Below are 23,101 nucleotides of genomic sequence, written 5' to 3' on the forward strand. Positions count from 1 at the left end.
TTCCACATACCTTTCTCATTACTTTAGCAACGTAAAATGCTTCTGACTGAATGAAATGTTTTAGTACACAATAATAAAATATAATAGATGAAGGCAGGGACAAGTATGTCAGTGACGTTTACTAATACCTATCTAAACACAATCAGATTTATCTTTTGTTGAGCATGTATGTGGTGCCATTCTGTCATGTTGTGCTTGCCTAAAGTGCATTAATATGCACAGCACATGCATCAATGTCTATAATGTGTAATTTTCATATTATATTTGACCTCAGAAAATGTAGGCCTTAGTTCAAATACTGTATGTTAACAAGTGAATATACTTTTGGCTGCTGTATTCTTTCTTTCTTTCATTCATTTTAGGAGCCAAGCTGCGGTACTTAATTAGTGTTACAAAATATTTTGGTTTCTGTCAGAAATGTTTGTCTGTAAGTGTTTCATGAACAGAAAATAGTGAATTTCAACACCTGTTGGAGGAAGGGCTGACCACAGTGCACCATCCTGCTACGAGATAGCTATCGAAGGTTGTGCAGCTGAAACTTCCATTGTGTGCTGGCTGGGAAGAGGGCCAAAACTCAAATACTATTAATGTTTGATCCTGTCTTCCCACCATGGGAATCATGCTACTGTTGAAAACTGTGTTTTAATCGGTTTTGCTGAGCTAGTTAGATTCAGATACCCCTTAAACACTCTCCTGAGACTAGACACTCTATCTTCTGCAACTGCTCAAGGAATTAGACTCCTGAGCAAACTAATTCTCGCTTCCCTCACTGAAACTTTATTAGGCCTTTTACAGGTTTTACTTGCTAATACCCTTTGCTTGATTTTCCCCCAACCTACCTGACACCTTAGCTTAGCATATTAGGGAAATTTCCAGTCATGGGAAGCTGAATCTGCTAAGTTTGCTTAAAGACTAATTAAAACAATTTGTCTTTGTCATTGCTATTTTGAACTGAATTTAATTATACTAATTCATTTAATTATATGCTGATTATTTACTTTGATTACTTTAAAAGGTTTGAATTTGTAACTTCTCTAATCTGTTAATAAACCATAATTGTTTGCAAATCTACTATTCTCTTTCCTCATTGTGGGGCCTAATGTGCATCACTGTTATTGAAGTATTGGTGATTTGTTAATGTTAAGCCACAGTCCCCGACTAAAGGTCCATCTGCTCGAATGCAGCTTGTACTTGCGTTTCACCAATAATCGTAGGCCAGCTCCCCCCTTCTGCTGCATTGCTCTCTCTCCTGTTTGCTGCCATGTTCTCACAACTTTCTCCTCCTTTCCCCGTTTTTCTGAGTGCTTTTTTCTGCTTTCTGACTCATTTTCACTGCTTTCTCCCTCCTTTTCTTCAGTTTTTCTGAATGCTTTCTGCCTTATTTTCACTGCTTCCTCTCTCCTCCCCCCCCATTTTTTCCGAGTGCTTTCTTCTACTTTTTGCCTCATTTTCACTGCTTTATCATTCCTTTCCCTCTGCTTTCTGAGTGCTTTCCCCTGCTTTCGCCTAGTTTTTACTGGTTTCTCCCTACTTTCTCTCCATTTTTCTGAGTACTTTCTCCTGCTTTTTGCCCACTTTCTTTTTCTGTTCATTCCTTTTTTCCCCATTACCACTGCCGCCCATTTTCCTGCCCCCGCCTAGCCCTGCCCCCACTTCCCAGCACCCCTTCCTCCTCCCAGAACCTACTTATTGGAGGCTGCAGCTCGGGTGCAAAGCGGACACGTGCAGCTGATGCGTGCAGCGGACGCACGCAGCGCGCACACAACTGGTGTGCTGCTTGCGTGCCAAAGGCAAGCCTCTCTGCACCCATCCGCGCCTGGACCACGCCCAGCAACAAGACTCCTAGCTCTGGACCCCAGATGCACCAACAACCACTGCTGTCGTTCATCTCCGAGGACCGTCAGAGAACCCTTCTCCTGCCGACACTACTGCCTCACCTTCAGCACTTAAACAACCACCGCCCGACACATCAAGCAAAACCACCATAATACAACTCCAGTGCATCCCGCTCATGCACGTTCACTAGGTAAACATGCCACCGAGGTCTGGGACATGATCTCCTCCCTCACTCCAGATGTCATCTTCCTCACAGACCTGCCTCAACGTTGCCTTTGTACCAGACATCGCCACCGCCATCCCTGAAGGGTGCAAGATAACACACCGGGACCGAACCAACAAGCACCGAGGGGGAATCGCCCGCTGCACGACATCCCCTGACGATTTGACACCGGTAATGGAACACCTCAACTTACAACACCACACAGATGGAAAAAGCAGCATCAGAAGCACCCTTGCCTACTGACCACCAGGACCACGCCACAGAATCTGCAACACCATCCCGAAACTCATCGCCCACAAGCAATCGACTCCGAGCACTACATATTCCTATGGGACTTCAACTTTCACCTCGATGACCCTAGCAATGCCAACTCCACCGACCTCCTGAAAAGCTTGAGCCACATAAGCCTCAAGCAGCTTGTCACTGACTCTACCCACATCGCAGGACACACGCTCGACCACATCTTCACATCTACCAACAGAGTCAGGTACATCCACACCACACCAGTCATCTGGTCTGACCACCACAGCGTACACTTCACCATCTCCGAACCCACATACCCGAGCACCGTGCCCTCTATATTCATGCAAAGAAAGTGGAAAAAATGAATCAGAAGACCAGTGTAACAACACTCTCTGCTCCCACCTCCTAGACTCTACACATGACCCTGAACAAGCAGCAAAGAGCAGTGGATCACAGATTGTGCTGATGCCATCGCCCATGCCAAGACAGCCAAGGTCAAAGAACAAAGTAAAGGTGCGAGCTGGTTCACTGAGGAACTGCACTCCTCCAAAAGCAGCTACTGACAACTTGAAAGGAAGTAGTGCATCAGCAAAAAAACAGAAGACCACACTGCCTTTAGGACCGCCCTCAACCAGTACCACCACCTCCTGAAAGAAACCAAAAAGAACACACTAGCAGAATGCATCAAAGCCAGCACAAACCACAGCAAAGAACTCTTCTCCATTGTGAAGGAGTCCATCAATCCCACAGCCACCAAGAATGACATCACTCCCTCCCAGAAACTGTGCAACAACCTGCAGACCTCTTCCAAAACAAGATCTCAGCTATATATAAAAACTTTGAATGCCAATCCTCTGCCACAGACAGCATTAACCAGCTCACATGCACAAACTCGAACACCTTCTCACCCACTGGGAGCTCCTCACCACACTAGATATTATCTTAATCATGAACTCCGTACAAATGGGAGCTCCCCCAGACCTTTGCTCCCACCATGTCTTCAATCTCGGAAGCAAGACAATCAGCGACAACCTCAGGAAGGTTCAGAATACCTCCATTACGACAGCCTCTTTGTCGGTGGTCTGGAAACACTCTGAAGTGAGACCCCTAATGAAAAAAACATCCACCAACCCAGCTGAATTGAAGAACTACTGGCCCATCTCTCTGCTCCCCTATCCAGCAAAAGCCCTTGAGAAAGCAATCAACCAGCAACTCACCCAACACGAGAAGAACACAACCTCCTGGACCCCTTCCAATCTGGATTTCAAGCTAACCACAGCACTGAGACCACCATGATTGCAGCCACAGATGATATCTGAGCCCTCCTGGACCGTGGGGAAACAGCATCCCTCATCCTCCTGGACCTGTACACTGCATGTGATACCGTCTCCCACCACATCCTTATCAACAGACTAAACCACATTGGGATTCAAGGAAACCCCCTCAAATGGATCTCCTCGTACGTCACTGGCAGAATCCAAAAGATCAGTCTCCCATCATTGACCTCAGAGCCCAATAAGATCATCTGTGGAGTCCCCCAAGGATCGTCCCTCAAGCTGACCCTCTTCAACACCTACATGACCCCCCTGGCTGTCACCGTCAGATCACACCCTCTTAACATGATCTCCTACACCAACGACACACAGCTCATCCTCTCACCGTCTGAAGATCCCTACACCACAAAAGCTAACGCCCACAGATGCATGATGAACATAGTGGACTGGATGAAGGACAACTGTCTCAAACAGAACACCAAAAAAATTGAAGTCCTTCTTTTTGGGAACAACACCTCGCCATAGACTGACACATGGTGGCCAGCAGAGCTCAGCACACCCCCTCACCACAACAGATCATGTCTGAAACCTTGGCATCACCTTGGATAGCAACCTATCCATGAAGAAACAAGTTGATGCAGTCTCATCTGCCTGCTTCTACACTCTTTTCATGCTCCACAAGATCTTCAGGCTCCTCCCAGCAGACACCAGAAGGACCGTCACAAAAGCCCTCATCACCAGCAGACTGGACTACGGAAACAAGCTCTATCTAGGAATCACACCATGCCTCCTGAAGAAACTCCAGACAAATCAGAACTCAGCGGCAAGACTCATACTTAACCTCCCCAGAAGGACCCTCATCACGCCTCATCTCAAAAAACTGCACTGGCTCCTGATTCAGAAGAGATGTCAGTTCAAGATGCTGACCCACGCCTACTAGGCACTGCACAACGAAGGACCAGCATACATGACCTTCCACCAACCGACCCAACACCTCTGATCAGCTTCCATCCCCCTTGCAGACACTCCACGGATCCGTCGAGCCAACAGACGAGGACGCTCCTTCTCGCACCTGGCAGCCAAGACTTGGAACAACCTCCCACTGCACCTCAGGACCACACTGTCACTCTAGTGATTCAGAAGAGAACTAAAGTCCTGGATGTTCAAATGATCATTCCTCCATGCAGCAGCATATAGCCCTCAGGGGTGATTTGCCACGCTCTACAAATGTTTGATTGATTGATTGGTCTGCACAATGCACATCTCATCAGGCTGCAACATAGGCTAAGCATTAGTGTGAAACAATATTTAGAATTTATGGGCTAAACCTCCTGATACCGCACGTCTGTGCCCTCCTCTTCCTGATTTCATTCCTTTGTCTGACCTGGTACTTTTTCTGCTAAGGGAAACTTACGCCACATGTTGTCTGAGATGTGTTTTGTAGTGCTGGTTGTCAGCAGAGTACTAGACTCTACTGGTAAAGGACGTGTCCTTCCTTTTTAGAGTATGGAGAGACTGTTAATTGGTGTCAGTCTAAGGCCTCTGGCCTTGTGTACATGGTGTCAATGACATAAGTAAACCAACTGTTAATTACTCATGGTTGAAATCTGATTGTGTCCCTCATAACTAGGATCTCTCCCTCCCACTGAGTAATATTTGAATGTTTTTAGTCTTTGAGCATGTGCATAAGGGAATGAAATACCCTTTGTGATACCCCATGCATGCAGCCCAAGATAGTGATTGTCTATAAGGAACAGTTGACCTTTTCGGGCACCTGTTCTCTTGCTCAATAACAGACCTCAGTGGACGAAATTGAAAATATTTGGTTCCAAGTATTTAAGCATAGCTCAGCGTGTGAACCAGTTTGTCACTAACTGTGAAGCTCTGTTCCCATAGATACAGGACTAATTGGATTAGGACACAACAGAACTTTACTGTCAGCTCTGGAGCCTGGGATAGGCTGAGTAATTATGAAGAACCTGTTATGCTTAAGAAGATGGTTGCGGCCTGCTGCCAAGAAAGAGCAAAGGTTTTGGCCTGAGCCCTGGACCAAAACGTTGATGTCCAACTGCTGTGGCTGCCTTGAGCGCCTGCTGACACTTTATGTGAGAAATCTGAGCTGACAGCAGAGTGCTTCTGCCCAACCCGTCCGAGGCAACCAGCGAAGTCAAGGTCAGCTCTCTCCATGCCCCCTCTACAAGTGAACGTCTTCATGTGGCATTCACACCAACTGGGGCCCAGATCATTGCAGGAAGAAGTCAAGAAAGCTCAGCGAACTGAGGAGCTCATCCTCTATGTACCCCAAACATAGATTACGGTGGCTTTATGTGCGCCTTGAGGGATTCCAACATTCTAACTCTCTGTGGCTGCCTGATACATTTCACTGAAAAGGCTGCATGGTTGTAGTTGACCCCAGGAGACTGCGTTAGCTTGCAATCTCAGCGACTGGAACTGCATCCTCGAATAAATGACGAAAAGAGATTCTGTGAGCTGAGATCTTCTGTGGTTTGGGTGGTGAGCTCCATTGTAATTAGGTATGGTGCCCTAAATATCGCTAGTTGTAGTCCCAGACACCAGGATTTTATTACCTGTGCACATCCATCTAAAGGCCCACGACTTCTGGAACACGTCTGTTGTCAGACGTTTCAACACCTAGTCTAGATCTCATCCACTGCTCTAACTCATTTCAAATAAGACACACCAGAGGGTGTGGCAAGAGGGTGCTACACCATCCTTCTCACTCACTGCTGCGCCTCCTGCAGAATCATGCTGGCAACCACAAGTCTTGGGCACCCCTGAGATCCTCGTGCACCTAACTCACCTATACTTCCCTATGGTACCAACCAAATCACACACTCTCGCCTCCTTGCATGGCAGCAGAAAGAGCACTGTGAGGCTTCAAGATGGGCAGAATTTGGCTATACAAGTGTCAAATAGCACAACATAATATAACAGAAGAATCTTGGCACAGCACACGTTTGGCAGCTTACAAGGACGATGGCTGTACTTATTTTGTGAATAGAGCGCTTATTTCATATTGATTCTGCCTTATGTGTGGTGCTGCTTTTGTTTCAGGTTCCAATAAAGCGAAATGGTAATATGAAAAAATCGACAACGTAATCGACTCAATAGCACCACTTAGTGGCCACAGACGATTAAAAAAAAAAGGATACGTTTAAAATACATATTTAAATAAAGTGTTAGTATCGCAAATGGAAATCCGAATATTTTTATAAGTAGTTTCTTTTCAGTGACACTATGCAAAGGAGAGAATAATGTAGCAAAATATAGAACTTCCCATACCGGGAGTCGAACCCGGGCCGCCTGGGTGAAAACCAGGAATCCTAACCGCTAGACCATATGGGAGGTGATACAATCAATCCTCACATGCATACCTACAAAAGCAATAGCAGGGTATGTGTGTCTAGTTTGTACATCTAAAACTCCTGTTTAGAGCAAACACGTTCTTCTGACTGCATGTTCTTCAGTCGTAGAAAAACACCCTCATCTGTGTGCCAGTAAATCCCTTTCAGTTATGCCCAAGAACCCCCAGCTGACCCCACTGATGGGCAACAGCAGGTGGGGCTTGGCATTTCAAACACATTTTGATTTCGTTTTGTTCAAGTTGGAACACATAGGATGTCAAAGGTTTAGGAGTGTGGTTATCCGCAATACACAATTAAATAATTTGGCTAATATTTGATATCACTTAAGTGTTTTGTAAAAAGTATATTACGCAATGTTGAATGTAATCACAGAAACGAGTAATGATACATAGAACTACAGACTCAGGTACGGAGTAATTTTTATATTTAATCTTCGGAGTCCACTTTATATTCCTGGCAGTAGATATCGGTGGCTTCCTTTCTGAACAGTGTTAACACAAAATACACCCGCTCCTGAGTCCTCAAGCACAAAGCCAACTCTACACTTCATCCTTCAGAGAACGAGTAATAGAAGAACCCCATAATTTAACATCGAAAACAACTCTTTCGTCGTGGTTTTGTCAAATAGTTCATTTTCTTTCCAATTTTTACAGGAGCGCGCATATGGACGTAACCGAAAGGCGATCGATTTTACACATGGATAAAACAATAAATATTCAGTCGGAAAGAGTTACAGCTTATGTTCAGCCCCCACTCTAAAATGAAACGCTTTTCTACACTCAAGATGGCGGTTTAAATAGACTGCGCGGTCTAGTGTTTGAGGAAGCTCCGCGCGTGACTGTCTCGAGGGCAGGTAGGCGTATCACGTGACGCGGTTCGGGGCTCTGGAAGTGTAGCATCCCATCGGCTTCTCTGTGCCCCTGAGAGTCCGCGCGGCAGTGGCAGGAAAGTCCGGGGATTGGCGGCCTAGGTGGCTTTAGTAGGGCACTGTGCTCTTCGGACGTTAAGCTCGCGTTATTATCCTTCCTGCCACCGAAGCCTCAGGAGCAGACGGCAGTTTGACTGGAAGACAGGCGAAGGTGGAGAAGAAGGAACAAGAGTAGCGGAGCCCCGAGGAGCACCGTGCAGGTGAGGCGGAGGCCCAGACAGAGCACTATAATACAATGTTTTATTTCCAGCACCTCATAAACATGCAAGGAAGGGAAGGACAGATATGGCCTCTTCCCTGTGAAAAGCGTTTACCGTTTCACACCGCAGCGAACGTTATTCAGTGGACTAAAACCAGGTGTACTTTTTTATACAAACAGATTACAGCAAATGAAAAGTCGCACCTCTGATCTTTGCCTGCATCTGTAGTGTGCTTCATGTCCAAACCAGCATGAAATGCCAGGTATCAGCCGGTGCGTGTTATAGAGGGCACTAGTTATCGGACTATTTCCCCCTTTTTGAAAGCCAGTGCTTTATGAATACATAGAAATGCAGGTACTTATTTTTCAGAGTACCCGTTTGCATCTGAGACATGCCAGTACTCTCCCGTTCAATCTGTTGTAGCAGTTCTGAGAACTGCAGGTACTCTCCCTGTCAAATTAAAGAAGTGCAAGTACTCAGTACCTGCCCCCTTAAAGCACTGTAAAAGCTACTGTAATGTATGTTCTGGTGAACCATGACTGCAATGTCTAGAGTGCGTCTGTTGTTAAATGCTTAGTATGTCAATCAACTCTTTATTTACACAGTTAATAAAAAGTTTACACCCGTAGATAAAAGCAAAAGGGCATTAGCAATTCATCAAAACTTTCAGACGAGTAACAAAGTATACTTAGTATATGTACAATACAGCCCTTCTGACATGAACGATGAAGCTATCTTGTACCCCAAATAGAATGATGCATTTTGGGAAACATTTCAGGCGAAGACCTAAAGTATGTCTCCGATTCACTTAATTTTGGCACTGTGGTTTTGATCTCTAATGACACAACACATTGCTGAATTGTACATGCATCTGCATAAACTACGCAGTTTAATAAGTCACTTTATGTTTTTCTGTTTTAGTATTCACATCGATAAATATGTTATGCTGTTTTACCACGAGGGGCTTTAAGTGTACGCTTAATACTTGAAGGGCTCAAAGTCTGAATGCATACATGCCTAGTCTTGCAGTTTGCATACATTACCGAAAACATGTTGTTTGAGAAATGGTGTTGCTGTAACTCCAGTTGTTTGCCAGTAATGTAATGTTAGAAGTTCTTAATGGACATATTTTAAGAGTAGCATCTTGGCAGTAACTTTGTTGCATGTGCGTGTCCTTAGTTATGGGTCCCAAACACAGAAATAAATTGTACAGAACAATGATACATGCTTATTACATGGAACTCCCATAGTCTCACTAACTCTTCACATCTATCTATCTGACAACAACTTTGTTATTTAGGCATAACATTACCCTCGCTAGAAATAGATACCGTATGGCTGTCTTTGAATTTCTACCTCCAGGTTATGAAATCCTTCAAACTAACTGCTCTTATAAGAAGGCAGATAGGATTGAAACAGTTCACAAAAACTCTATTTTGTCACGTGTTTGTGTGTTTTGGTATCAGGAGAATCCTTGTGGTCTGGTGCCTCCCCACACAGGTTCAGCTTTCTTCTTTTGTGTCGTTTGAAGACCACTGCCGTACAATGCATTCTTCATGGAAGCCCTTGTGGTCTTCAACACATCCCTTATGCAGGATCATGCGAATACAGATTTATAACTCAAAAGTCGGAAAGCAGTGTCAATAAATCACAGTTGTCAAATACTTATTTTTTTATAATAAAAATAAGTATTTTTTATTTCTGACAACGCATTCAAAGAAAGGTTATGTCATTTATAAACAATAACACATTTTCCCTTGAGGTCAAGGCCCTAGTGTTTGACTGGCAAATCCCTGCCCCACTGCTCTTCGTAATGTGAGCGGGGTTATTGCTCGTTCTCTGGTGGCTGCATCCAGGGAATGCTGACTTGTAGGCCTTAATTCAAAAACATATTCTACTGTGTCTTAGTGCCACAGCATTCTTTGCAGTGAGTTCCCAGGGGCCTGGTAGGCCCATAACTAATCTTACCTACTCCAGCAGCGAGGACGTGTCTCAACTGATGCCTTGCTGCTTGTGGGGACCACTGTAGCAATTGGCAAGCACAGGTTGTACTTTGAGCTTACATGGTCTGCTCTAGTAGCGATCAGAGCTGCACCTCCTGCAATGTAAGTGCTGCACTCCCCAAAAGAGGAGGGAGGGTTGGATTCTGTTGCTCCCGATCTGGGTCACAGTGATGTAGCAATGCACCCACAGTTTTCTCCCCAGTTAACAGGGTTAGGTCGTGTGCTGTCCTCAGCTTCCATGTGACTTGCTGGTCACACAACTTCGCCGTTCTTGGGCAGTGGCCCGATCCTCACAGCAATCTTAATTTAGGCAGCCACTTCTGGCATACAGGGTTGCCATAACACTACCCAGCAAGGGATCAGCTTTCATCGCGATACAATCCCTCCTGGTACTGCTACGTTTCCACAAAGGCTTTGGTCCTCATTATCCTGCGGTATCTTCAAAGATGGCCCTTCCTGCCATAAGGAGTTGCCTTAATGGTGCCACACAGATTTACTCTGCCTACATGGCAATCAGCCATCTCCACAGTGGTCCTCTCCTTCCATGCGGAGGTCGCTGACTTGCATCTACACACTAGTAGCACCCCAAACGGTGCAGTAGCTGTCTCCTCGAACCAGGAGTCCACTCAACAGGGCTCCCCATTGGACCTCGCTCCTTCCAGCACTCTCCTCTTCTTCACAGTGCACACTAGTCTTGGCACTAGTCCTAACAACTGACTGGTGCTCTAGGCTTCAGAGCTGGTGGTCTTGGCTTCCCTGGGTGATGTCCACCAGGCAGTGCTTAATTTGTGCTTGTTGTTTCCGGTGCTGAGCACCTGCACTTATTTTTGAGGGCCGGCGCTTAGTCGTCAGCCTCAAGCATTTGCTGCAAGCAAAAGACACGTTTGGGAAAGACGGAGGAAGAGAAAAACAGAAAAAGCCTAATAATGGGAGAAAGTAGAAAGCTGCAAGAGTGATCTGAAGGGGCAGGGAGTGGTTTTAAATGGATTGAAGAGGTCTGAGATGGCTTCAGGATTACGCTGCCTCAGTATTCCTTGTTTACACATTTAATTGCAGCAGCCGCGTGTTAAAGAGGAGGGCTTTGGGCACCGGCACGTTTTCATTTACAAATTAAGCACTGCCACCATGTAGACTAGCAGTCCTTGACCCCAAGTCCTCGTCAGTGGCAGAAGATTTGCAGATCTTACCCCATCTCACACAGCCCACCTGGCTGCTTGGCAGATGACAATTTTTGTGGTCTCAACCTCTTCTTATAGTCCTTTAACAAGCTCCAGATGTGATTTGAAGTCTGGGAGTTTGAAGTTTTATGTTGGGGTTCTGTTTCTTTTGAGGAATACACTTTGTCCTTCCCTATTCCTCATGAAATACCATCTGTCACAGCAGAAGCTGATAGTTACACAATGTTGGTCATGGGAGTGACTAGAGTTCACACCTGGATGTCAGCCACAGTGCTATGTGAGACTCTGAGGCTGATAGCCCCACAACACAGGTCATGGCAGTGACTAGGGTTGGCAGCTGGATGTCAGCCTCAGTGATATGTGTATCAAAAAGTTAATCATGTGCTCCCAGCCGCACTATTTATGAATACCTTATCAACCCCATCACCTTCCTGCGATGTGTCCAGCCCCTTTCTTGTGATCTCTCACTGAATCAAAGAGCACCCATTTAGGTGTATAGGAGAGCTTCACTCTCCCTTCTCCAGTGTGTCCCACCCAATTCACAGGATTGCAGCAATACACTGTCTGGGGAATTCCTCTTCTCCTTCATGTCTTCACTAGGCAGGCCTCCCCAAAGAGAACTCATGGTCCTTCAAATAATTTACCATTACAGGCGCACACACTCGGTGCATGTACACAGCACACGCACACTGTGTAGCACAGTTAACTCCATGTGTTGTGCCACCATACAGTCAGCATGCAGCTTTCCAGGCACGCATACACCAGTGCAGAGTCACCACTTCTGCACTACACATCACTTAACAGCTGACTGATGTAGGCCAAAGGTTGAATTAAGCACACAACAGCCAAACTTTAAAAAGGTGAGTGTATAGGCCTTACTCCAGTGACACAGGTTAAAAAGAATCTGTTAACCCCTACTGATCACTACAAAGTATGCTGCCACCACGGCACTTGTGCTGTTGAACTGCAGATGGGTAGTGCTTTGGGTACCCCTCCCACCAAGTCCAACAAGATCACGATCTGTGAGATAGAGATATATCATGGCGTGCACACATGATCCATGTTTGCCTCCGACAACCTCAGTCAGCAGCAGGGATCCAGACAGCAGTACAGTGGACATCCATTACCATGCAGGTAACTATTCTGTCGCAAAATGACTCATTGATCCTGCATTTAGCCTTTAAGTATATACTAGCAGCTGGCTTTGCTGCAGTCACCCCTGTGTTCCTTATTAACAGCTCTTTCCAAAAGAGACTGTTTCCTCCAGAGCCTCAGAACTTTTCACTTAAATACCCTATTGAAAAATCCAGACAAGAACTCCTCTGTTCCAGAAACAGTTGTTTTGACAGTAACTGTTCCCTGTCTAAATTAACTGAAAAGTCAGTTACTCTTTAGCCATCCCCTTTTTTAGGTCGCGCGTAAGCATTCAACCTCGTGTATACCTTTTTGTATTCTTCTTATGGTTTAACGCAATTTCATTTTTTGGTTGCAGATTCCTTTAAAAATTCTTGCTCGATAATAGTCAGTTCTGTCTTTTTCCTCCATCCTTTTTCTGCTTCAGAGCAGTTACCAACTACTGCATTATTCCACTTTGGTTTCTTTATCTGTTGATGTTAAGAACTATTTTTGTGATTTCTTTGGAGCTCCCCTTTCAGTGTGGGTGTTTTTAGGCTGGTAGCTGCCTGCCTTTTTATTGCAGCATTCTGTTGCTCCTATCTCCTCCCATGTCGATGACATTTGTTTTGGCATTATTCCAGTGTTGTCCTTGTTTACCTCAGGCTCCTAAAATAAGCTTATTTTACAAAAGAAACACCCAGTCGTTTAGCTCACTGCTCACGAAAGCTACAATATGCACTTTCTGGTAGAATGTAGCTAAACCTAGAAGCAATGATGCGAAACCTGCTTAGCGTCACATCGCATCTGGAGTTTTTCTCCCCAGGGCCTCTCCCTGCCAGCACTCACAACAGCACACATAGGGTATTGCTTATCTCCTTTATTGGGACCATAAATCTTCTCAGGCAGCTCTTCTCATTGAAATGTGAGATAAGAATGCTTGCAAGACTTTTCATTCCGTTAAAATAAAAATAAAATACTTTTCCAGCCTTATTTTACAATTTCTGTTGAGACGTTTACACAACTGGCAGTAGTGTAGACATCTTCTCATCTCTCCTCCAGGGCTTGTGATTTCTGATGTCAGTAGCCGCTAGTGACCACTAAAACATGGCAGGAAAAGACAAAATTAGAAGACAGTGTTGACCAATTTATGTGGCAAGAATAATCCTGTTCTGAATTTACAGTGCCAGTAGCTCTCACTCAAGAAAATGTGAGACCCATTGCATTGCAAATGTTTGTTACTTTCTGGCTTGACAGCACAGCTGTCGCCAAGTAATTATGTGAGCATAACTAAAGAGAGGCTTTGGCTCCACTCACATGTTGGGTGCCAGAATTACTTGTTTTGATGGGGCAGAAGTTGTGTGCTTCTTCGAAAAAGTGCTTGTCCTCCACACAGCTATGATCATTATGGTGTGGATTGACCGCACAGCTGCCCCCGGCAATTATGTGAGAGATACCAGGAGTTGAGAGCCAGGCGTACATATTTTTATTGGGCTTCCACAGAGAAGTGCATGCTCTGCAAAGCTGCAATCATTATGTCTATCCAGCTGCCTGAGCTTGAACTTTAATGGCACACGCACTTGCATTATAAAGCTATTAAAATGTCTTAGATAAATAGGTAATCTGTGATGTTTTTCTGTGGAAGTAGCAGAGGTAGAAGGTGGCAGTCATTAATGGATGTTTAGGCCTGGCTTGACAGTGCATTCATAAGCCACACCTATTGCACTGCCAATGATTGTTTTGTTTATTCAGCTGCCTGAGCTTGAACTTTCAGCGGCACAGGCATGGCATTGTAATGCTATTAAAGTGTCTTAGATGAATAAATAATTTGATATTTTTCTCTGGTACCAGTACAGATGCGATGAGCAGTCTTTAACTTACATGGATGTTTAGGTCTGGCCTGACAGTGCAACTGTCACTTGACCTTTTAACCTAAGCCGGTAATATTCTGCAGTTATTTGCTTCCACGCAAGTATCAATTCCCAAGCAATTTACTGGTAATGCTTCACATTACCATTTAACGTTCCTTTAAAGCCACACCTATTGGCATTGCCAGTGCTTGTTGGATTCTCATTATCTGCCACACAGATACGTTTCTGCCCCTAAGAGGTACCAAATCTGCTCTGCAGTCAGCTTGAGATGACCCTTTGGCTATAGTGAATAAGAATAGTGCAGGCACGTACATGCTCTTAGACCTTTGGTAGATTTTGATATGGTACACTATACCACTTTCCTCTTCTATTCGGGACTACCACAAGCCTTTACTCACTTCATATTTTGAATGTGTAGCTCAGCCCATAGGTCATTAAACTTTTGGTCAATCCTGTTACAATTATGATGATGGCTCCCAAATTTTCCAAGATTAGATAAGTCACTAGATTGCAATAGTGACTTTCTTTGACCAATCTTAATGACATTTGAACACTGAATGACCAGAAACCGTCTAAAATGTCCTCAAAAGTGAAATCTTGACTTCTGTGGGAGAAAACTGGTCTTCAGACTTTCTTAAATGGTCCGTGAAATCCACTCAATGGTTATCTACCAGCAGTTTATGGTCAACATACTCCCATTGAATCCACTTGTTGTTACAGTAGTAACATTGTTTCATGTACTGAGAAGGTTCTTCCAGTTTCTTGGATTCACACATGTTCAATCAGCCACCCCCCGTTTACTCTCTTGGTTGGCCTGTATGAGTAGAATTTGTTTTAAGACGGTGTACTCCCTCTTCCAAAGACTCGAGAGAATGAGGAACATAATTCTGTCACACATTCTCTTATGCATCTTCATCCATGAAATAATATTTCAATAGATCTAGCGTTGCAGTGGCTCCTGGTTGGAAGACTTCTATGCTGTTAATAGATCTGTCAACATAGTTGGTCCTTGCTTTCTTCAGAACACCCCCAGAGTATACAATTGAAATAAATGGTCTCTGTAGAAATTATGAACGCATAGCCTACTTTCCAGGAACTCCACATTTTAGAGTGTGGGAAGCAGGCAGTGGAAGTTGCCTCATTTGTAATCTGCAAACCAGTGGATCTCTGGTCAGTGTTCTTTAGAAATCCAATTGACCACCTTGCTTTCTGATGCACCATCAATCCTTGTCTGTCTCTCTGCTTCGTCCACCCTAATGAATTTGATAAATCTGAACATCCGAGAGTGTTGTGAATATGACACCAACCTGCTGTTCCGTGGCTCCTGCCTATTCTGGCTGTGCACACTGATTCTTGTTCACCTTTGCTGAACTGCAGTCCTGCATACACTCTTAAGAAGAAATTATTGCTGCATGATCCCTGCTTTCAATATAACGGTTCCGACCTTGTTTAGACACACCATACCCAATCTATTTTCTCACTCTCTTAACTTGAATACCTCACACCCTGTACTTAAACCTACACAAGCCCACCTGTCACACATGAGGCCATAATTCTTCTTCCTCAAGTTTTCATACATACATTGTCTTTCAGCCACGTATGTATGTCTAAGGTTGCAGCCAGCAAAAGCTCTGCAAGGCGACACCAGAAGAAGATGCACGCCATATGAAGGCTTAGTGACAGTAATGGGAGATGTCTTTTCTGTGGCCAAAAGCCATAGGTAAATGTGAAGTGAACAAGTTTATAGAGCAGTTTATAAAAAGAATGCATAATAGTCGATAATGCCATCTCTGGATTCTATTGATATTTGCAAACCTGTTAGGGACTGACTAATAAAGCTTTTGCTTACCAGAATTTAACTTCCGTGCATGCACAAAAAAAGCAATGTTCATTTTGAAATTCTGCATGTTGATCCACAAACTCTGGAGCACTGACATTTTTGAAGAGCAAAATGTAATAAGTTATCTAAATATTTGGTAGTCTGACTGGTTACCATTGTTATAAATGTTGGGTTAAGAAGTCATTACAGGGGCCGGCCATGCAAAATACGGTGACATCTCATGATCTTGTAAGGTTTTAAGTAGTCCTCGCCCTGGAAATGGATATCAGCTACACATGTTGAAGGCAGGACTAAATAAATGCCTCAACAATTCTCCGGGAAAGGGTTTTTTCTAAAGAAAAACATTTTCCCTGTGGATAAGTGTGCTCCTGAACATTCCTCTTTCTTTCCTAATGTGGTCTTTTCACAGTGTGGAAAATCCACATGAGTCAATTTTGCCCAGTTTGGATAGTATTGACAGTTTGCAACATTCTGCTTGTGTGATCTTTGTACAACCCCACAACGCCAAACAGGAGTAAACCTGATTTTTGCCAGCCCTGCCTTTCAGTTAGGCTTTGAGTCTTTTGCTTGTGGTCCACGTCACTGTAATTGCTTAATAGTTTTATGATTTGCCACTATCCGGTTCAAGTTGAGCTGGATCTCTTGTTCCTAACTTGGGACACCCTGCATCCCATTGTTTCTCTTTTTTATGAAGGTTGATAATTCTGGACTTAGTCACTCCCGCAAAGTCTGAAAGAAAAGTGATGAGGTTTTGCCAGCTGAGCAATTTGAGTCTTATTAGGTTGATCAATGTCATTGAGGTGTACACCATGGGTTCAAAAAGGGTCACAAGGCAGAACCACTTAGATGAGTATGTCCTGAAGGTTTCTACACTATCTATGCATTTCTGTGTGTTTGACTTGCTTTAGTAAATGATGTTTTGATATATAACGAAAGGGAATTGTGATTGTTTAGCTGCCATTTTAAAATAATTATCACATTAATAGTAGTACATAAACATATACAGGGAGTGCAGAATTATTAGGCAAGTTGTATTTTTGAGGATTAATTTTATTATTGAACAACAACCATGTTCTCAATGAACCCAAAAAACTCATTAATATCAAAGCTGAATATTTTTGGAAGTAGTTTTTAGTTTGTTTTTAGTTTTAGCTATGTTAGGGGGATATCTGTGTGTGCAGGTGACTATTACTGTGCATAATTATTAGGCAACTCAACAAAAAAAAATATATACCCATTTCAATTATTTATTATTACCATTGAAACCAATATAACATCTCAACATTCACAAATATACATTTCTGACATTCAAAAACAAAACAAAAAAAAATCAGTGACCAATATAGCCACCTTTCTTTGCAAGGACACTCAAAAGCCTGCCATCCATGGATTCTGTCAGTGTTTTGATCTGTTCACCATCAACATTGCGTGCAGCAGCAACCACAGCCTCCCAGACACTGTTCAGAGAGGTGTACTGTTTTCCCTCCTTGTAAATCTCACATTTGATGATGGACCACAGGTTCTCAATGGGGTTCAGATCAGGTGAACAAGGAGGCCATGTCATTAGATTTCCTTCTTTTATACCCTTTCTTGCCAGCCACGCTGTGGAGTACTTGGACGCGTGTGATGGAGCATTGTCCTGCATGAAAATCATGTTTTTCTTGAAGGATGCAGACTTCTTCCTGTACCACTGCTTGAAGAAGGTGTCTTCCAGGAACTGGCAGTAGGACTGGGAGTTGAGCTTGACTCCATCCTCAACCCGAAAAGGCCCCACAAGCTCATCTTTGATGATACCAGCCCAAACCAGTACTCCACCTCCACCTTGCTGGCGTCTGAGTCGGACTGGAGCTCTCTGCCCTTTACCAATCCAGCCACGGGCCCATCCATCTGGCCCATCAAGACTCACTCTCATTTCATCAGTCCATAAAACCTTAGAAAAATCAGTCTTGAGATATTTCTTGGCCCAGTCTTGACGTTTCAGCTTGTGTGTCTTGTTCAGTGGTGGTCGTCTTTCAGCCTTTCTTACCTTGGCCATGTCTCTGAGTATTGCACACCTTGTGCTTTTGGGCACTCCAGTGATGTTGCAGCTCTGAAATATGGCCAAACTGGTGGCAAGTGGCATTGTGGCAGCTGCACGCTTGACTTTTCTCAGTTCATGGGCAGTTATTTTGCGCCTTGGTTTTTCCACACGCTTCTTGCGACCCTGTTGACTATTTTGAATGAAACGCTTGATTGTTCGATGATCACGCTTCAGAAGCTTTGCAATTTTAAGAGTGCTGCATCCCTCTGCAAGATATCTCACTATTTTTTACTTTTCTGAGCCTGTCAAGTCCTTCTTTTGACCCATTTTGCCAAAGGAAAGGAAGTTGCCTAATAATTATGCACACCTGATATAGGGTGTTGATGTCATTAGACCACACCCCTTCTCATTACAGAGATGCACATCACCTAATATGCTTAATTGGTAGTAGGCTTTCGAGCCTATACAGCTTGGAGTAAGACAACATGCATAAAGAGGATGATGTGGTCAAAATACTCATTTGCCTAATAATTCTGCACTCCCTGTAGACACCAGAAGATCTGCAATATTGCATTGTCTTCAAGGGGGCTGCATAGCTGTTTCATGGACCTACTCTTGGAATACATTTGCTCGTTCAGTATTTATGCCCAGTGCTTCCTGAGCTTCTTTCATAGCCTCCTGTTGAATTTCTCACACAAACTAAGGGTATTTGAAGCATTTGGTTCATCAGTGACAGATAATCCGTTTGGAGCAACCTGAAAGAAACTTGCTCTGAACTTCTAATCACAGTTGCACAAATCAACAACAACAATACATTTTAGGCTTTTTACTCGTCTACTACTGTTTGACTTGTAACACAGGTTACCAAATCAGTGTTTTAATTTGTAACCTTCTGTAACTAGAACCAGTTCAGTAATCTAATCAATTTCTCACTGACCTGCAATTTTGAAGCCATGGTATCGGCTCCATTTTAAAATTAAGTAATCTATGCAATCCATTTCATGGTGGATTGACTGCAAAAGAATCATCAAGTAGGCAGGTTGTCCAGAACGCATCTGTCCGATGAACTACAAAATGTGAATAACTGAGTGGATCTCAATCCTGAGAGACAGGGGTGACTTAAGATCGGTTTCGTTGGTAGCGCTGCTGGAACTGGGGCAATGTTGGAACATAATTTCCCATATCTATAAAGCCTTACAAGAGATTAGACATGAGAAACGACTGGTTGCCAGGTAGTAGTGGGATTTAGTCCTAGTTGCACCCCTGGCAGATGCTGCAAAAACGGCTTAAGATATATCTCTGAGGGACCTCGAAATGTCTGTGGTGTACAGAACAAGAAGCTGCCTACTTGGAAATGTCATGAAATAATGGAATATTAAAAAAATATAATAAACAAGTTGAGAAAAATTATAAACTTAGATCTGCAAAGTACCATGAAACAATGTATACTGGAAGTCATACCCAAAACTACGCAAAAAAACACAGTAAAAAAAAAAACATGGAATACGTTTGTAACTCTGGGAGTGGTGCAGGCGTCGAGACATCCTGACCCTTCCCTCTCTGACTTCCTCCTCACCTGCCTTCCTCCGCCAACATACGTAGTGTAGAACACTTCATTTAAGCCAGGGAAACAGTCCACATCGCAACGCCTCATGTCCAACCTCCGTGTCGATATTACACAGCTAGGTAACATCTGCAGGTTGAGTGGTCATGTGTGAGGCATAATACCCGCGAGTACCTAGGACGTGAAAGTTCTCTAAGTTCCTGCAAGAGGAAGGTTATGCGCGGGCCCCAGGTCTTCTTGAATTGAGTTTCTCTTGCCTCTAATTCAGCGGAGATCCTCTCCACGCCTAGGAGACTCCAAAATCTATGGATCCATGCTCCATATTCCGGGGACGTGTCTTTTCCCCACAGTGCCATAACTGCCTGTTTAACAGCACATAAAGCAAATGTAATGGCCTTCCCCTGGGAGAATATAGCGGGTATGTGAGTGCATTGGGTAGGCCCAAGATTGTATATGCTGGAGGCAGGAAAATATCACTAGGGAACGTCTCATTAAGGCTTTGGAGGACCTTATTCAAATATCCTTTTAGCTTGGGACAGGGCCATAAGCGATGTGTGGTTTTGCCTATTAGACCACATTTTTCTCCAACTTGCAGGAGATTTATTGGGGGACCAAGAGTGTATGGGGACTGAGATGTAAGCACCAGTATTGGGTGGTCTTAGTCATCACTTCTCCGCCTGCTGCACTAGTTGAACTGAGCGGGTACGGTTGATATCTCTACCCACTCCCCATCTGAGAGCATTCGCTCTGACTCCCACCTTTTTTGGTCCGCAGTCCATAGTAGAGGACAGCTTTATGGAGAATTTTATAAAGATCTGAGACTAGGGTGTGTCATTGGATTTGGGTTACAGGCCATTTTTCAAAAGGTGTCGGGGGAGGTGTGCATGCCTTTGAACCAATGTCATATTTTCGGATGGTGTAGGTGCTTTGACTCTAGTATACCATAACCCTCAGGTAGTTGTTCGAAAGATTGCACCCCATCTTGATCAAAGAACTCTCTGATTTACTTACAACTCACTAACTTCTACACCTTGTAATTGTTTACCTTATGTGCCGGCATGAAGTCTGGGTTGCCCATGATAGCAACGTACAGAACCATTATTTTCTATACTTTCAAGCTTTCCTCTGCATTAAGTGGGCCTTCTTGAAAGTATAGAAACATTACTTTCTATACTTTCAAGAGGCTGTGTTGCCGCTCAGAGCTTGGCCATCATTTTGAAAGTATAACAAATAGACGTTAGCAATAACTCATCACAGCTGTTAGCTTTCCCAATACTGCTGCATTTTTAAAGCAACTGACACTGGCAAAGTCAATGGTGGTGACCGTAATTAATTGGCAAAAGGAGACTGATTGGTTTTGCCAGTTCTTGTTAAATTTGCATATGCAGTTGGGGTAATAAGGATTTTTAAATGATATCCATGCTTCTTCAACTTTAAGTAGTCGAAGATCACCATAAAATGGGGTGTTTTTTTATTTTTTATCGCCTTATGTCAAATCTGTAGTTCTCGAGGGCAGACTTACTAATTATAAATGTACCAGTTTGCATTTTTCCATCTTATCGAACACCCACCCACCCATCACGGAAACTGAAACTCACTTGGTGGTGAGGTTCAAGGGACTGCCCTTTTTGTAATGCCCTACAGCTAGTTTCCTTTATTACACGTGGTATGTTTAAATGCAGAATCCGATTTTTGCTGTTGAGTACAGTTTACTCACTTGGTGTGTTTTCACAATAAACTCTTCTTCAGACAGTCAATGCCATTGCGTTGCTTCGTAACATAAAATATGTTTTTTTTCTGTGCTTGTTAGCACCTGACCCTGAATAAACATGTCTTTATGATGTCTGAGGCGTTTTTCTAGACTTACATCAAAGTATAGATCTATAAATAGTATACATTTAGTTTGGAGGTCTGACAAAGCAACAGGATTTGATCGGCTTGCTTCCACTCGCATTGTATGGCACTCCTAACACACAGTTCTAGTTATTATTTGCAACTTAGAACTCAAAAACCAAGCACCCCTTTTATTTATGGTCTCTGGTCATAGGTAGCGTTCCGTGCATCATCTTCACTAAGGGCCAGGTGTATCAAACATTTTTGTGATTGCAAACAGCCAACAGGCCGCTTTCGATCGCAAAAATGCATTTCGGGATGTATCAAGTCCAATTTGCGACTACATACCGATTCTGTATTAGGAAGGGGTGTGTCAAGGGCACCCCTTCCTAATACCGGATCTCAGAGGTATGTACGATTGTTTTGTGACCGTGAATGCGGTCGCAAAACAATCGCAGTTGGTGCTAACCCGTTTGCAAAGGGGAAGGGGTCCCCTAGGGACCCCTTCCCCTTTGTGAATGCATGCAAAAACATTTTTTAAGAGCAGGCAGTGGTCCCACGGACCACTGCCTACTCTTTAAAAAAAAAATGAAAAGAAAACTTTTCATTTTTCTGTTTTCAAACTCATCCCGTTTTCTTTAAGGAAATTGCGACCTACCTCATGAATATTAATGAGGTAGGTCCATTTGCGAGCCCTTGCGAATCACTATATGAAACTCCTAGAGTTTCGTACATTCCAATAGCGATTACTTAATTGCGATTCGCAATAAAAATCGCAATTTGGTAATCCCTGTTGGAATTAATGATACGTCTGGCCCTAAATGTACAAAAAAGTCAAATAGCAATATATGGCTAAAGCAAAAACCACACTATTGTCAGAAAACGTGCCTTATCTGGTGAGTCACTTCATTGGGTCACACTGACTGTAGGCATACCACTGACACTGTTCTTAATGGAATTACTTCTCCAGTCCCTGTCAGAGTGAATGTTGTACTAGTGGCCGAGTGATTGTTCCACTTAATTTTATTGAAGATCCTTCCCTACAACCCAATGGGCTTGTGTGTTCTTACAAGTATGAGTTGTTGTATCTTTACAAAGAGAAACTTGGAAGATTCAATTTTAAGGACATTGGAAGTGGTTATTGTTTTAAGAACATATACATATTTCTATTTTTAAGGGGGAAGACATTTTTCAGCATTAATGTTTTCTCCTTGGAAATCACAATCTGAAAAATGTTGAGCTTACTCTCTGCTTGGGACAGTTTGTTCTCTAGTGATGAATTTCACTCTGAATGTTACTTCGTTAATGTTACACCCTACATGCATGGTGACTTTTGTCTATTTAATGTTTACAGTTGGGGGATGCCGAGCTCCGCCATGAAGAAAAAGGTAACCACTTTTCATTGTTTCTGCAGTTTTCTCTTGTGGGTTCGGAGACCCCTTAATAATTCTGTTTTAGAAATAATCATTACTATAATATCTAGACTTACTACAGAGCCAGTATGTCCTTTTTCAGTACATGATAATCATATTTAAACAGTGAAAGCTGTTGCATTTGGGGATGGATGAAAATGGCATATAACATATAAG

At 43.4% G+C, this 23,101-nt stretch overlaps 1 protein-coding gene and 1 non-coding gene across 2 annotated transcripts in view; one reads left to right on the plus strand and one right to left on the minus strand.

The window, feature by feature from the left end:
* Positions 1 to 6,870: 6,870 nt before the first annotated feature.
* On the minus strand, positions 6,871 to 6,942 carry TRNAE-UUC (transfer RNA glutamic acid (anticodon UUC)). Its single transcript has one exon. It is a non-coding gene; the product is annotated as a tRNA-Glu (tRNA).
* An 881-nt stretch (positions 6,943 to 7,823) lies between these two features.
* Positions 7,824 to 23,101, plus strand: part of LOC138262116 (ras-related GTP-binding protein A) — an 83,043-nt gene continuing 67,765 nt past the window's right edge. The window contains exons 1-2 of the mRNA XM_069211882.1: positions 7,824 to 8,090; positions 22,867 to 22,900. Coding sequence (XP_069067983.1) covers positions 22,874 to 22,900 — 27 coding nt within the window. The 5' untranslated portion in view covers positions 7,824 to 8,090; positions 22,867 to 22,873. The remainder of the gene's footprint in view (positions 8,091 to 22,866; positions 22,901 to 23,101) is intronic.

This window comes from Pleurodeles waltl, chromosome 10, assembly GCF_031143425.1.
Source record: "Pleurodeles waltl isolate 20211129_DDA chromosome 10, aPleWal1.hap1.20221129, whole genome shotgun sequence".
In the NCBI taxonomy this organism is placed as follows: Eukaryota; Metazoa; Chordata; class Amphibia; order Caudata; family Salamandridae; genus Pleurodeles; species Pleurodeles waltl.